Source organism: Heteronotia binoei, chromosome 4 (assembly GCF_032191835.1).
Source record: "Heteronotia binoei isolate CCM8104 ecotype False Entrance Well chromosome 4, APGP_CSIRO_Hbin_v1, whole genome shotgun sequence".
In the NCBI taxonomy this organism is placed as follows: Eukaryota; Metazoa; Chordata; class Lepidosauria; order Squamata; family Gekkonidae; genus Heteronotia; species Heteronotia binoei.
The window spans coordinates 24,573,432-24,590,404 of NC_083226.1; the positions used below are offsets into that span (position 1 = coordinate 24,573,432).

The 16,973-nt window shown below is 45.4% G+C and overlaps 1 protein-coding gene across 1 annotated transcript in view; it reads right to left on the minus strand.

Moving 5' to 3' along the window:
• Positions 1–16,973, minus strand: part of TNKS (tankyrase) — a 116,963-nt gene that overhangs the window by 91,653 nt on the left and 8,337 nt on the right. Inside the window, exons 2-3 of the mRNA XM_060236955.1 lie at positions 9,234–9,458; positions 4,506–4,601 (exon numbers count right to left, since the gene is read on the minus strand). Coding sequence (XP_060092938.1) covers positions 4,506–4,601; positions 9,234–9,458 — 321 coding nt within the window. The remainder of the gene's footprint in view (positions 1–4,505; positions 4,602–9,233; positions 9,459–16,973) is intronic.

Here is a 16,973-nt window from a genome sequence, read left to right on the forward strand (position 1 = left end):
CTACCGACCGGTGTCTAATTTGCCGTTTTTAGGTAAAATTATTGAGAGGGAAGTGGCGTTGCAGCTGCAGAGGTTTCTGGATGACGCTTCCATCCTAGACCCTTGCCAGTCTGGCTTCCGCCCGGGCCATAGGGTGGAGACAGTGCTGGTCGCCTTGGTAGATGACCTCCAATGGCAACTGGATCGAGGTGGCGTCGCGGTGCTGATGTTGTTAGATCTGTCGGCAGCGTTCAATACAGTCGACCATCAGCTACTGACCCGCTGCCTCGCCGACATAGGAGTTAGGGGGTTGGCCCTACAATGGCTTTCCTCCTTCCTCAAGGGTCGGGGACAAAGGGTGGCCATCGGGAGCGAGCGGTCCCAGAGGCGCACACTAGACTGTGGGGTGCCCCAGGGAGCAGTTCTCTCCCCGATGTTATTTAACATCTATATGCGCCCCCTTGCCCAGATTGCCCGGAGGTTTGGGCTGGGTTGTCATCAATACGCAGATGACACCCAGCTGTATCTGCTAATGGACGGCCAGCCTGGCTGCGCCCCAGGGAATCTGGATCAGGCACTGCAGGCTGTGGCAACCTGGCTTAGGCTGAGTGGGTTGAAGCTGAACCCGACGAAGACAGAGGTCCTTTGCGTGGGCCGCAGCGCTCTAGGGAGGGAAATACCTCTCCCGGTTTTCGACGGTGCGCCGCTAAAAGCGGCGCGCCAAGTCAAGAGCCTGGGAGTTCTACTGGAGCCTTCACTATCAATGGAGGCCCAGATAGCAGCCACTGCCAAGTCAGCGTTTTTTCATCTGAAGCGGGCAAGGCAGTTGGCCCCTTTCCTGGAGTGTCGGGACCTAGCAACAGTGATTCATGCGACGGTCACCTCAAGACTGGACTACTGTAATGCCCTCTACATGGGGCTGCCTTTGTGCCGAACCCGGAAGCTGCAGCTAGTGCAGAACGCAGCGGCTAGGCTGTTGCTAGGACTCCCGAAGTGGGAGCACATACAGCCGGGCTGCGCGAACTGCACTGGCTGCCAGTTACATACCGGGTTCGCTACAAAGTGCTGGTTATTATCTTTAAAGCCCTATATGGCCGAGGACCTGCCTACCTGAGGGACCGTCTTTCCCCATACGAGCTCCAGAGAGCACTGAGGTCAGCAGGGAAGAACAAGCTGACTATCCCTGGGCCAAATTGCAGAACACCCGCGCACAGGCCTTCTCCATTGCAGCTCCATGCCTATGGAACCAGCTCCCGGAAGAGGTGCGGGCCCTGCAGAGTCTTGGCCAATTCCGCAGGGCCTGCAAGACCATCCTCTTTAGGTTGGCCTTTGCAGACTGTTGATTAACGATCGCTTAACAAATGGATCTGCCAAAATGATTTTGCCTCAGGGATCGTTGCTATCACGTAAACTGACAGAATAGCGCCAGGAACATCACTGTTACTGTCAAATTATGTTAAATGTGAATGTAGAATGGTTTTTAGATAATGTTGATTTTAAAGTTTTGTATAACTACTGTATTGTATAATTTTATGGATGTTGTTAGCCACCCTGAGCCTGCTTAGGCGGGGAGGGCGGGATATAAATAACATTTTATTATTATATTATTATTATTACTAAGAACACTTTCTTGGGAGTAAGCCCCATTTTTAAAATGGGACTTACTTTCAAGTAGACTAGGGATCGCTCCCTGCATGATTCGCAATATTAAGGCTGCAGATTAGTCTCCAATGTTAGGAAAGAGCTGTCTGAAGATGTGGATGAAAACAGCCAGCAGATTGACTCTGCTTCCCAGGGGTCTGTAAAAAGTAAAGGTGCAAGCACCAGTCGTTTTCGACCCTGGGGTGACATTGCTTTCACAACATTTTCACGGCAAGACTTTTTACGGGGTGGTTTGTCATTGCCTTCCCCAGTCCTCTACATTTTCCACCCAGCAAGCTGGGCACTCATTTTACCAACCTCGGAAGGATCGAAGGCTGAGTCAACCTCAAGCCGGCTACCTGAACCAGCTTCAGCTGGGATCGAACTCAGGTCATGAGCAGAGGGCTCCGACTGCAGTACTGCAGCTTTACCACTCTGCACCACGGGGCTCTTTCCCAGTGGTCTGAGCTTTCCCCAAATACTGTCAGGGCCCCAGGACTTGAATTCAGATTGCCCAAGGGTTCTTTGACATGCTGTTTTGTTTCCCTGTTCTGCGACCTTTCATCCTTTGTTTTCTGGAAAACATTATCAGCTATCTTTTGGCCACAGGGGATGTAAAGACTTAGCCAAAGTACACACCCAAGCTGTTTAGAAATGGTCCTTACCTGTCAAGGTCATGACCTACTCCAGAGTCCAACCACCATGTTACTGTTTCACTGCCTTTCTTTTTGATTTTTAATTTCTCAAAACTCCTTTCCTGCTTGTAACACACATTTTTGTTCTGGTGTGTTTGTGCTACAACAGTAATGCATTCAGTTGTATAAGAAAAGACTCGATGGCAATATGAAAGAGTTGTAAAGAGAACAGTGGTTAAAGCATCTCATTTTAAGAAACGACTGGGGGAGAAATGCAAAACTTTCAGTCAAGGAAACATATCAGCCCTGACCTGGATAGCCCAGGCAAGCCTGATATTATCAGATCTTGGAAGCTAAGCATGGCCTGCCCTAGCTAGTATTTGGATGGGAGGCCTCCAAGGAATACCAGAGGCTTGATGCAGAGGCAGGCAATGGCAAGCCCCACTAGGGGTTGCCAGAAGCCAGCTTGACTTAATGGCAGGCAGAGAGAAGAGAGCATTTCAAAAGTGCTCAGCAGCAAATATGTTAACCCTGCTCAGCTACGAGTGGCATGTTCTGTCGACACACAGAGCCTTCTGCCAATGCAAAAAAGTCCTCTGTCAGTGGAAGGCACCTTGTGTTGATCCAAATGCACTACCCTCAGCTGACCGGAATGGTAGAGTACAACCCACTGTCTGTTGACTGGAATTCAAAGGGAAGCCACAGATGCCCCCAGCAGTGGCAAACATTCTCCAAGGAAGAAAGGGAATTAGCATGTATCTTATGTCATTAAAGGATACATTTGTTTCATAATTCCCAGAAGCATTCCACCACCTTTGGGGCCACAGGGGGAAAAATTAATCAGTGATAAAGTCTCCAGACCCATCCTCCCATAGAAAGAAGACTGGCAACCGGTTGCGTGTTCCTTGCACACATGAAAAATTCTCATTTCTATCCTTCAAATCTTGTTTTTTGCTTCCAAGTGAAGGACAGCAACAAACGAAGGAAGAAAGGTAAGCCATACCATGTTTATGACAAATATATTTTTCTCAACGGCTTAAGAGTCCTGTTAGATCAGGCCAGTAGTGAATCTAGTCCAGCATCCTATCTCATACAGTGGTCAATCACCTGTTCTTTATTTTTTCAAAGAGAAGAAGCTCTCAAGAAAGATCTGAGAATATGAATTACTGCATCTTCTTCCAGAGAGCCAGTTTGGTGTAGCGGTTAAGTGCGTGGACTCTTATCTGGGAGAATCTGGTTTGATCCCCCACTCCTCCACTTGCAGCTGCTGGAATGGCCTTGGGTCAGCCATAGCTCTTGCAGAAGTTGTCCTTGAAAGGGCAGCTTCTGTGAGAGCTCTCTCAGCTTCACCTACCTCACAGGGTGTCTGTTGTGGGGGGGATTTAAAGGAGATTGTGACCGTTCTGAGATTCAGAGTGAAGGGTGGGATATAGATTCAATATCATCATCTTCTTTCAGGATGTGGAAGGTAGCAGTAGAAAGCTATGAAGCTCTTGGGAAACAAGCATGGTACAACCTGATCTTGTTGGATCTACGAAGATAAGCAGGTTCAATAGGCGGATGGGAGCCCACCAAGGAAGACTTTACAGAGTCAGGAAATGGCAAATCACCTCTGTTTAATCATTTTATCGCGGTTGCCATACGTTGGCTTTGATTTGAAAGCACTTTACATACATACACATACCTTCCCACTGAAAACACCTGGATCACTGCTTAGTAAATCCAACAGACCAACCAGCATATTATGGCATGCAGACTCTGTATGTTAATTATTTGTAGACCTAAAGAAACACAGTTGCTTTGAACAAGTGCCACTGAACTCTAACTTTATTCTACTGCTTTAGAACAACATGGCTACTTACCTGGATCTATTTTTGAACAAGCCTGACATTGTACGGAAATTAAATGCTGTAAAACAAACTGACATTCCAGGAACCATACAGAAAGGTGACAGGCACTGCTGCTCGGAATTTCATTTGCCGTTATTCTCATGGGATTGTGTGTACTTGCTTAAAATTTAACGGGTTACATTTTACTGGCAAGGTAGCAGCAGAACGCTATGAAGTTCTTGGGAAACAAGCACAATAAGCAACTCCTGGATTTGCTTTCGGTTACTGCGGCTCTTAAAAATCAATACCCACCAACAGCATGCACTTTTTTTGTTAAGCTATTTTTACACTGGAAAAAGTAGACAGAGGAGTTGCAAAGACTGATTACCTATGCTGAACAAGCCAGCTGTGTACTGCTCACCTGTAAGTACGGCCTTTGCAGAAGGATCTGCAAGATCCAGGGCTGACTTCCCGTCTGTGTTCCGAATATTTGGATCAGCTCCATGCTGCAGTAACACTGTGGAAGAGGGGGAGAAAAAGGGACACTTCTCAAACCTCTGGAATCCAGGGTGAATATGCATGACCATAAATACACAAATCAGCTGCATACATTAACAATACTGCACTCTTTTTAACAAAGGCCAGAATTCAGAAAGCTCTCAGAGCCCCTTGGGCAATGGAAATTTCCTCCTCCTTCTATACAAAAGCCCTCCATACCACACACATACTTTTTCCCAAGTATGCGGAGGGGAGGGGAGGGAAGGGAAGGAGGAAGAAGTGTGAGGAAGAGGCCTGTTATTCAGAAGAACACCCTGGGGGCACATGTAGTTAGCAAATGCAAATGCACTTTGGTTCCTGCTCAGCAGCATCAACAACAAACACTTTGCATAGTTTTGTGCATCGTCTTTTCAGCAGAAGGCTAGAAAGCAGCAACCTGGGCAAGAAATAATCACATTGCCTTTACTGCAAATTGTGTGGCAGCAACAACATTCATTTTTTTCATTTCATTTTATTTGATTTATATCCCGCCCTACCCCACCGAAGCGGGCTCAGAGTGGCTTACAACACAGAGATTCTAACAATAAAATTCAAATTTTAAATACAATAACAATTTATATAATTAAGATATTAAAACATTAAAATACATTAAAAATCAGTACATCAATCCAGCACTACGCTATCTATCAACCTCCTTCAGTATTTTGGTAGTTTTGGTGGTTTTCGTGCCGGTCAGTTACAGGCCCTGCGGAATTGTCCAATATCCCGCAGGGCCCTGACCTCCTCCGGTAACTGGTTCCACCAGCAAGGGGCTGTTATTGAGAAGGCCCTGTCCCTGGTTGACTTCAACCAGGCCTCCTTTGGCCTGGGGATTACGAGCAGATTTTGGGAGCCAGAACGCAGTACTCTCTGGGGAACATATGGGAAGAGATGGTCCCTAAGGTAGGCAGGTCCTAGACCATATAGGGCTTTAAAGGTAATAACCAGCACCTTGTACCGGACTCGGTATATTATTGGCAGCCAGTGCAGTCCCCGAAGGCCCGGCTGAATGTGCTCCCGTCTAGGGAGGCCTTATAGCAGCCAAGCAGCAGCGTTCTGCACTAGCTGCAACTTCCGGGTTCGACACAGGGGCAGCCCCATGTAGAGGGCGTTACAATAATCCAACCTTGAGGTGACCGTTGCATGGATCACTGTTGCTAGATCGTCCCGCTCCAGGAAGGGAGCCAACTGCCTCGCCCGCCTAAGATGAAAAAATGTGGACTTAGCAGTGGCTGCTACCTGGGCCTCCATAGTTAAGGCAGGCTCAAGTAGTACCCCCAAGCTCCTGACCCTGTGCGCCATTGTCAGTGGCACACCGTCAAGGGCTGGAAGGGGAATTCCCCCCCCCCCCGGACCGCGGCGACCCAAGCAAAGGACCTCTGTCTTCGCTGGATTCAACAGTAAGACCAGGCCTTTTGTTTTTGCAGAACAAACCCAGCAGAAACTTATTTGCATATTAGGCCACATCCTCTGACATTACCATTGTTTCACACAGGGCTTTTTTGTAGGAAAAGCCCAGCAGGAACTCATTTGCATATTAGGCTACACCCTCTGTTGCCAAGCCAGCTGCAACTGTGTTCCTGCTCAAAAAAAGCCCTGAGTAAGACCTTTCTGTCTTTGGACCACTGACAATGCTGACTTAGCAGCTGTGGAGTCAAGACTATTTCAAACATTACACCCCTAAGAACATAAGAAGAGCCCTGCTGGATCAGACCAGTGTTTCATCTAGTCCAGCATCCTGTCTCACACAGTGGCCAAGCTGGAGGGTCAACCACGGGGCAAAGAGGCTGAGACCTTACCCTGATATTCCTCCTGGCACTGGCATTCAGATGTTGATTGCCTCTGAACATGGAGGTTCCTCTCAGTCACTGATAGCCATTCAGAGACCTATCCTCCATGAATCTGTCTAATCCCGTTTTAGAGCTGTCTATTCCTGTGGGCATCACTACATCCTCTGGCCACCTTTCAATCACTCTCTGTGTCAAATAATCTTTCCTTTTGTCTGTCCTGAATCTTCTGCCCATCAGCTTCATTGGATGCCCTAAGGCAGCATGCTGTTTATCCTCTGAATACAAACTTCAGGATGTCATGTGATGCTCCACACTATGAAGTGATTGTGTCTTTTCACCAGCTAGAATCTACATTTGCTTCTCATTCTCTTGACAGCCCAACTTGCTGGGCCAATGATTTTCCTTCCTGCTCCCTCCCTTACATTTTGCTACATAAATGCGCTGCAGTATTAGTTACTCAGCTTTAAGGGGCAGCGCTCAGATGGTTATTTTTACTTTTAACAAGCTGTCACAGAAGGGGCCTTTGAGAAAGCAGGGACCACCTGTGCCAGAGCATCCCAAGCTGGTAGCTGCAGGCTTGCCCGGTTCCTTCCAAAAATCTCTTGCAGCAAGACAGGAATCAGGTCACTTATCAAGAGGAAGGTTGATGTCCTACTCATAGGCAAAGGAAGTAAAAAGACAAACTGCTGACAGAAAACAAACTTTTGCAGAACAGCACTGAAGTCAAATTTCTTCAATGCAGGAGAAGCTGATACGCTTTTATAGAAGCCAGTCAGCTACTCTTTCAGTTGTCAGACAAACTAAACGTTAACAAAACCTGCAGCCACAACTTCAACAAAGACCCACCTTAGTCAAACTGACACTGCAATCTCCTTTTAAACAACAGGATTTTAAGGTAGGGTCCAACAGCTCCCTCTTACTGAGGAGCCTTGCTCTGGCAGGTTCCTCCCTTTATAGTGGGGAATCAATGGACCCAAATGCACAAGTTTTTATTAAGGCTTTTTTTAAAAGGTTGCTCAAGCAGAAACACTACCATGGGGAAACGTGCAAGAAAACTAGTGTTAGACATTAAATGTATCAGGAGCAGAGGTTGATCACATGATGTAACTAACATGAATTGGAGCGGACTTCTGAAGATGGTGGAAGACAAGAGGCCTGGCGTGACTTGATCCATGGGGTCGCAAAGAGTCGGACTCGACTGTGCGACTGAACAACAACACTTTGTTCTAGGCTCGCAATATGAGTGTGACTCAAAACAGGCTATCCAAACAAACCTTACATTTTACTGGCTACTAGGCCCTGGCTAGTATTTGGATGGGAGACCACCAAGGAATACCAGGGTATCTATGCAGCGGAAGGCAAACCACCTTGAAAATGCTACAGTGTTGCCATAACAGTGTGACTTGACAGGGAAAAAAGGCTTTACAGTCTCACAAAATGAAATAAAAGCCTCCCAAAAAACTCCTTAAAGTCACTGACATCTCCTCAAAGTATTATTTTTATACAAAATAACTTTTTATACAGTTAGCTTAGTCTATTTGCACACAGGCCATCTGCCCCAGGTTCAATGCTATTAGGATTTTTGCTGCTTCCCCACAGCACGGTAGTATGTTCATGTGCCTCCTTGCAACTTTCCCCCGGTTTTTCTCCAATCTTCTACAAACATTCTTCATTGTGAAATTTTGGGGGTAAAATCATAGTAATGTTGAGTTAGCTGTCACGTGAGAGGGAAGGTCTGCATTTTTCCCACCCTGACAGCCATTTCCTTCCCTCACCAACAGGGGGCTTTTTAAAAAAAAAAATCAAGTTCACTTCTTTATACTGCTATACAATAATGGTCAACAGCATTTTCCAGCTGTCATGAGCCAAAACTCAATTCATCAGATGGGCTCTGTCTCATGAAAGGTAGCACTTTGGAAAATGTTGGTTTCTACAATGCTACTGGAATTGTATTTGCTCTTGCTACTGCAGACTAACATGGCTACCCCCCAGAAGCTATCATCAGAACAATGAATTTTACACATTCCAGGAATTCACAGCTGTCATTTAAAGTGGGGGGAAAGTTAGCACCATCCATTGCAGAGGTATAAGGGGAAAGGTATGAGACTTACTGTTTTGAAAAACAAAAGCTTTGAATCCACAGAACCTGTCTCACGTTTTTTATAACAATAAGAAAATACAGAAAAGGGCCAGTGGCTCAGGGGAGGAGGGATGGCCCCTGCTGGAGACTGAGGCAGGGTCACTGGGAGGAAACCTGCCATGTGCCACAATGCTGCATCAGCAGCAACGCCAGCAACAGTAAAACTACACAAACTTGTTGCCGTGCACCATAAAGGTCTCTCAAAAGGCAAACTGAATTAATTCATTGCTTTGCCCTGGGAAACTAGTGCGGCGTAGCTCTGGAAGCTGTTTAAATAGTTGTTTGAGAAAGAAAAAAAATTACAGAGTCAAGTTCTCAAGAATACTGATTAAGAAAACATTCACCCAATAATGGCTAACATAATGAGGCATAAAGGAGAAACCTCAGTTAAAACAAACAGAAGAAAAATTGGGGAAGTTTGGCACAGGGACAGCTGATATATACAAAAAGCTGGATTGTGTAATTAGGTGAAATATATATAGACAAAACCAAAACCATTAGCGAAACCAGTCTAATGTGCTTTTATTTTAATAGCATCAACATTGTTCTTGCAAAGGTAATTAAGAGTCCAAGCAATGTCACCCCAGAGTCGAAAACGACTGGTGCTTGCACAGGGGACTACCTTTACCTTTAATTTACTGGAATCCCATAAAAATGCAGCTTTTTGAAGAGACGCACTTACCAATACACACGTCTATCTTGCCTTTGATAGCAGCTTCGTGCAAAGGAGTGTAGTTCCAGTTGTCTCTGGCATTTGGATCTGCACCCTGACACAGCAAGAGGCTGACTACCTCTGCATGACCAAAGGAACATGCATTATGAAGAGGGATCAGCCCGCCATCATCTCGAGCGTGAACATTGGCTCCTGTCTGCAGCAAGTGTTCCACTACATCTTTTCGTCCAAAACCTGCAAGAGGGAAACCAAATGTAATACAAATAAATTAGACTAAGGCATGTGCTATAATGTAGGAAAGAACTATACAAACAGGTAGGGCACAGACACATTCAGATAGGGCACACATTTCACACAAGTATGAAATACAGTAGTACAAGTATGAAATACAGTAGTACTGTAGCTAATCTGGCCCAATTCGAGCACACTTTCTGTCACTTTCTGTCACAAAATCACACTCAGAATTTCAGTTTTCAATCATGTTCATAGACATGTGTTTTTTTGTAGAAAAACTTATCTGCATATTAGGCCACCCCCCCCCCCGACACTGTCAGCCAGAACTGCATTCCTATACGTTCTGATTAAAAAAAAAAAAAGCAGCCCTGCTCATAGATAAGCAGAGAGCACAAACACACAAGGCAGCAAGAACACTCAACTCTATATCCCTTCTCCTCAACTGAGACCTAAAGGGACTTGTATTATTCTTCTCTTCTCTGTTTTATCATCACAACAACCCTGTGAGGTACGTTAGGCTGGCAGTGCATGACTGGGCCTAGGTCACCCAGGAAGTTTTGGTGGCTAAGTGGAGATTTGAATCCGGGTCACCACAAAATCTAGTCTGACACTCTAACCACTACAACACACAATTTCTCTATTTTGCAGTTCATTCTAACATGATAGTAAGTAGATGAAGAAAGAATTTTGCCAGAATTTTGCAGATGTAAAAGCTTTGAACGAGGGACCATCTTGAAAGCCAGTGGAGGCCCCAAACCACCAGCTGCCACCTTCTGTGCACCTGGTCTTGGCCTAGAGTCGCTGACAGAAGTCCACTCATCATCGTCCTCTCAATACCAACAAGAACACAGAAGCCCACAGAATCATAACTACTTGAATGTGAACTGATGCTGACAAACAAGCCAACAATTACATATGCGCTGCAATGCTGACAGATGAAACTGCTCTATCTACAGAATGTACTTGTCAGAGTCTTTACAGTGCTGGCACTATTCACGAAGGAAAGACTCGTTCATTTTCCTTAGGAACTAAATATGGTCTACACTGAACAGCCTCAGTCACTGGTACAAATTAGCATGGTCTTAAATTAGCACATTATCCAGAGTATTTTCTATAAGTAGTGAATGACACTAAACATTTAAAAATGCCCTTCAAATGTAACTCTAGGTATAAATTAAAACATGGACCTTGTAACACTCTTGAACTTAGAAATCTAAAAGGATCAAACTCCTGCCCCCTCCAAGAAGACACAGACAGAGAAATTGTGGAGACGACGGTCAGAAAAACTGTTGGACTGGTGTTCCGGTTATATGATAATTTTTTTGTGAAAAGTGATAACTGCATATTAGTGGAAACAGATTAGTGGATTAGAAGATACTGCATTGTGACACACAGTTTCTTTGTTTGATTTTTGCCCAATTTTCAACTGTGTTTCTTCTAAAACAGAAGAAGGGCATGAATGTTCAACCACTATTACACCAGGGTGCCTTCAATCAATTCAGCCAGTGTACTGTTATACTGCACGTGTACTGTTGGGTATTCCGGTACTGTACTGTATATACTGCTTTGGGCAACTAAGTCCCAGTACTCTGTAGGCAGGGACACAGCTGGAGCAGAGTATTCAAGAACTTTGCCCTCTATTCCCTGAGCTACCAGCGAAAAGGTGAGAAGAGAGAAAGACAAACTTTTCAAGTGAATACAGTTAAGAGTCCAGTGGCACCGTTAAGACCAACAAAGTTTCACTCAAGGGTATGAGCTTTCGTGTGCATGCACACTTCTTCAGATTAAAAAGTGCCATCAGATTCCCTTTTTTTAATCTGAAGAAGTATGCGTGCACAAGAAAACTCATACTTTGAATAAAAACTCTGATGGTCTTAAAGATGCCACTGGACTCTAGCTTTATTCTACTGCTTCAGATCAACACAGCTGCCCACCTGGATCAAACTTTTCAAGAGACACTCATAAAATACACAGAAACTTACACTCTGAACAAAATGTTGTGGTATTAAAGGTGTAGCTGGACTCTTAACTTTGTTCTACAAGAAAATGCTGCAATTTTCACTAGCAAGCTGCCAAGGAAGCTAATTCAGAAGAGCAGGTCGGTAGTTTAGGGCCTGTCATTTGCTTGGCTTCCATCTGTGACTTGTGTCTAAAGTAGAACATAGGCTGTGATTTAGAAAATTTAGTTTAGGGAACAGACCACAGCTCAACGGTACACTATCTTCCTGTCATATATGAAGTCCCCAGTTCAACCCTTGACATCTCTGATTACAGGATCAAGTAACAGGGCTGCAACAGACAGCCCAAGACTCTGACAATTAAAGTAGGCATGATCAGAAGTCCCACTGTGTATTCACATTCTCTCATCCACAGATAAAACAAGGAGGATTCTTTTGAATCAAAGCATAGCACACAACGGAGAGAAGCAAAACCCGTTCAATCTTACTTCAGGGTACCCTGCAACTTTAAACATTTTGCTCCAGCTCATTTTACGTATCAGAGCCAAGAATGTAAAACACTTAAAGCAGTAGAGTATCACAAGATAAGGCGGAGGACAGGGTAAGGTTTTGCTCTTCCCACCCCCCCACCCCACCTACCCTTTAACTCTGTTTTTGGTTAGAGATTTAAAAACTCACTCCATATCCACTCCACATCCCACTTTACAGGTGAACAAGAGGCTCTGCAAAATAACAAGAGGGGAAATGCATTCACTTGCCCAGGTTTTGTCCTTGTTGGGTATCTTACATAAATATGTGTATGTGTGCACACACACACCCATGACACCTCACCCCAAAGCAGGTCTTATACAGATCTCCATAAGGCCTAATTCCTCTCAATATGCTAGCCAGCATGCAGAAATACAATTAGTCCTACAACAGCTTCTGTGGTAGGGTTGCCAAGTCCAATTAAAGAAAAATCTTGGGACTTTGGGGGTGGAGCCAGGAACAAGGATGTGACAAGCATAACTGAACTCCAAGGGAGCACACCTTTTTAAATGCCTTTCTTCCATAGGAAATAATTAAGGATAGGGGCACCATCTTTTGGGGCTCATAGAATTGGACCCTCTGGTCCAATAGTTTTGAAACTTGGGGGGTATTTTGGGGAGAGGTACTAGATGCTATACTAAAAATCTGGTGCCTCTATCTCAAAAAATAGCACCCCCAGAGCCCCCAATACCCACGGATCAATTCCCTATTATTCCCTATGGGAATCGTTCTCCATAGGGAATACCGTATTTTTCGGACCATAAGACGCACTTCCCCCCCCAAAAAAAGTGTGGGGGGGAAGTGTGTGCGTCTTATGGTCCGAATACTAAAATATGAGGGGGGAGGGGCCTGCAGCCCCCGGGAGACAAGCGGCGAGATCGCTCCCTCCGCCCCCATCGCCAACCCAGCACTTCACAGGGAGCAATCTTGCCACTTGTCTCCCAGCCAGGCGTGCTTCCCCCGCGCCTGCGTGCCTGGTTGGGAGACAAGCGGCAAGTGCTGGGTTGGCGATGGGGGCGGAGGGAGCGATCTCGCCGCTTGTCTCCCAGCCAGGCACGCAGGCGCGGGGGAAGCACGCCTGACTGGGAGACAAGCGGCGAGATCGCCCTCACCGCAAATCCAGCACTTCGCAGGCGCCGGCATGCTTCTCCCACGCCTGCGTGCCTGGCTCCGGCTGTGCGGCCCCGGCCGAGGCGGCCCGAAGGCTGCAATGGCGCCCGCATCACCGAAGATGGCCATTTCGCACGTAGACGAAGGTGCGTCTTATGGTCCGGTGCATCTAATCGTCCAAAAAATACGGTAATATAGTGCCTAGTAAACATTTCCCTTCCCATCCCACACTTTCTAAAGGGGGGGAGGGCCTCCATACCAGGGAATCCCCCCTCCCTGCCCCCTCCCTCTCTCACACATGCAAATACTTACTTGGTCTTCTTCCAGCAGAACTTTGCTTGCTGTGAAAACGAAAGCAAGGCTGCACAGGAAAAGAAAGGGAGCGGCCATTCTCTATGGAAACTGTTACTGACCCTTTCCCATGAAGCCCTTCCTGTTTCCTGTGCAGCCTTAAAGGGGCACACATTTTAAAAACGGATCAGAAGCTCTACAACAACATGATGCCTACAGGTATGTTCTCCCCCCCCCCGCCTCCAGATTTTTTGAGAGCGGGGGAGGAAGCTGCAAATTCGGGGGTCCCCCGCCAGGGCGGGGGGGGGGAAGCCTATTCTGTGGTAGTATCAGCGATAAGACACTGAGGTTTGCTAGCAAAGCATGCGTCCTAAGAGCAGGCCTCAGTTTGGGGGAGAGCTCTCCGGAGCACCGCTCCAGAAGCTCTAACCCCCCCGCCCCACGCCTCTCTGACTGTTGGGCTTTCCTCCTGCTTTTCCAGCCTTGGCTAGGAGTGGTTGGGCTTCATTCTGCCTCTCCAGCTTTCCCGGCACCTCCAGGAGTGATCCAAGAGGTGCAAGGCAACTCAGGAGGAAAATCTCTCCCCCCTCCCCAGTCTATCTTCCTTTCTTCCATTTTTCTTTCTCTCATTCCTTTCTTTCCATTTTTTTTCTACCTCCCTTCCTTCCTCTCACTTTGTCTCTCTGCCTTTCTGCCTCTGTCTTTCATTCTATCTTCCTTCCTTCCATTTTTCTTTCTCTTTCACTCCTGATGCATATGCAAATGAGCTATGCTAATAAGAGCTATACACCTCTTTTTCTACAAAGGAACCCTTGCCTAAGAGCATCCTGGAGCACTTCTGTGGTGTTCTGATGCATAAATTTTTGTACAGTTTTTTCCTGTGATTTTTCTGTGGGGTTTTATATATATGTTACTGTCACCGCACCTCAAAAAGGATATTATAGAATTGGAAAAAGTCCAGAAAAGGGCAACCAGAATGATAAAAGGGTTGGAACACTTTCTCTATGAAGAAAGGTTAAAACGCTTGGGGTTCTTTAGCTTTGAGAAACGTCAACTGCGGGGTGACATGATAGAGGTTTACAAGATTATGCATGGGATGGAGAAAATAGAAAAAGAACTTTTATCCCTTTCTCACAGTACAAAAACTCGTGGGCATTCAATGAAATTGCTGAGCAGTCAGGTTAAAATGGATAAAAGGAAATACTTCTTCACCCAAAGGGTGATTAACATGTGGAATTCACTGCCACAGGAGGTGGTGGCAGCTACAAGCATAGCCAGCTTCAAGAGGGGGTTAGATAAAAATATGGAGCAGAGGTTATTAGTCACAGTGTGTGTGTGTATATATAAATTTTTTGGCCACTGTGTGACACAGAGTGTTGGACTGGATGGGCCATTGGCCTGATCCAACATGGCTTCTCTTATGTTCTTACGTTCTTACGTCAATTAAAATGAAGGCCTTTAGCAGGGGTGTCAAACTCATTTGTTATGAGGGCCGGATTGGACATAAATGAGACCTTGTTGGGCCAGGCCATGTGTATCGTAAAATGTAATGCCAGGTAGCGGACATATAAACTTTATAAAGGGCACAGACACAAAGATTTTTTTAAAACTTAAAATAAAAAATGCTTCAAATATTAGTATGCTTGCAATATTTTGTTTTACAATCTGATAAATGTAACCTCTTGCTATGAATTACTGCATCAAAAACTGCAGACAAGGTCTGTGCTGTACCAGTCCTGAATATGTGCTGTTCAGGTATACACATCTGCAAATTGCAAAACTACTTTTGATTCATTGACATTCATTACAGATATGGTCAATGCTTTGAGCCTAAGACCCAGAGGAACATGAAGCATCTGGGCACTGTGAGCTTTTGTACATAAGTTGCTCCACGCACTAGTCAAGAACATGTGAAGGCACCATTGCACAGACTGAGGGCTATGTGCTTGTCTACAAAACTATTTTCCCCAGAAAAATGACTACAATTAAAAAAAAAAAATACAACTTCCCCCCCCCCAAAAAAAAACTACTACAAGAACAGAGAGACAGCCATGTACGGTGGTCAGTGTTAGCCTACTATATAGGAACTCTAAATTCAAGACCCCCAATCAAAGGAAAATGTGAAAGAAAAATTAAGGAAAATTTGCTGGGTAAACCTGGGGTGGAACATACACTCAGCCTAATTTTGATATTTCTAAATAGTTCACATACTTTTCTATTGAGAAAGACTGGAGGGCATGAGTACAGTGAAAAAGAGGAGGGGAACCCAGTTACACCCATAACAAGTCCAACAAAACTCTCTCTCTCTCTATAGCAAGACAAAAAGCTCAAACCTTCACTAAAACATTGCTAGTCTTAAAAGCACTCTTTGTAGCTCTCTTGATGGTGGGGACTGGCAAAGGAAGATCTGGCTCTTTCCTTCCTTCCCTGGGACACAAGGAGGGGGAGGAGCCTCAACCATTCATTAGAAGGAAGGAAGGCTTGTCTCAGTAGCTCTGCAGGGTGATTAACTGAGCCTGGCGAACGTAATCACCCAGCAGAGCAATAGAGCCAAGCTCCCTCCCTGAGGCTACTCCTCCCTCCTCCTTCCCTTTGGAAAAAGGGAGGGGGAGAGGGAAAGGCTGCTTTGCTGCTCTGGCCTGTCTGGGGAAAAACACAAAATGGTGACTGAAAAAAGCAGGCAAGGGAAAATGAAGCAGATGACAGCCAGTTGCTGGAGGGCCTGATTAGAGCCCTTTGCAAGCCTGATCCGGCCCACAGGCCATATGTTTGACAGCCTGGCCTTTGGATTAAGAGACCTCATACCTGAATAGCACAAGCTAGCCTCATGTTATCAGATCTCAAAAGCTAAGCTTGGTTGGCCCTGGTTAGTATTTGGATGGGAGACTCCCAAAGAATACCAGGGTTACTTAGCAGAGGCAGGCAATGGCACATCACCTCTGAACATCTCTTGCCTTGAAAATCCTATGGATAACTAGTCAGTTGCATCTTGAGGGCAAAAAACAAAAAGTGAGGCTGGATGGGTGGTTGAAGTGTGTTATGACTCGATGGAAGCTGTACCCTAGGAGGAGGAGCTGACTGGCTTGGGGAGGGGGGGGGGAGAAAGCATGAGAAAAGGTTACTTCCACAAATAATACTGCTCAGGCGAGAGAGAGAAAACCAAAGTTTGTGGCTAGGTCTATTTAAAGAACTTTAGAGAAAGAAGAACTGTACCTATCTGAAAGCATTATGCTTATGTACCTAGTAGAATCATTATGTTTATGAACTTTACTGAAACCATTGTTATTATAATTCTATATAAATTCTATTTATGGTACATTCTCAGAGAAAACAACTTTTTATTTAAAGGATTTCTCTTTTACCTCAGAGGCATGCCTGCACGCTGACACATCTGTCATTTTATTAAATATAACTAAGCCATCCTGTTCCTTGGGTTCAACTGAGAATTGTAAGGCAAGAGCCTTCGGTGGCAGCAAAATTATCTTGGAAACACTAAAGGCAAGGAAGCAGCATAACATACATCACCTCACAGTACTACAGAGAAGTGCCTTTACTAGTGTTACATTTAAGGAGCCTCAGAAAAGAAGCAAAGCCTTACCCTTTCTGATTTGGAAAGGTTTGGGGAAAG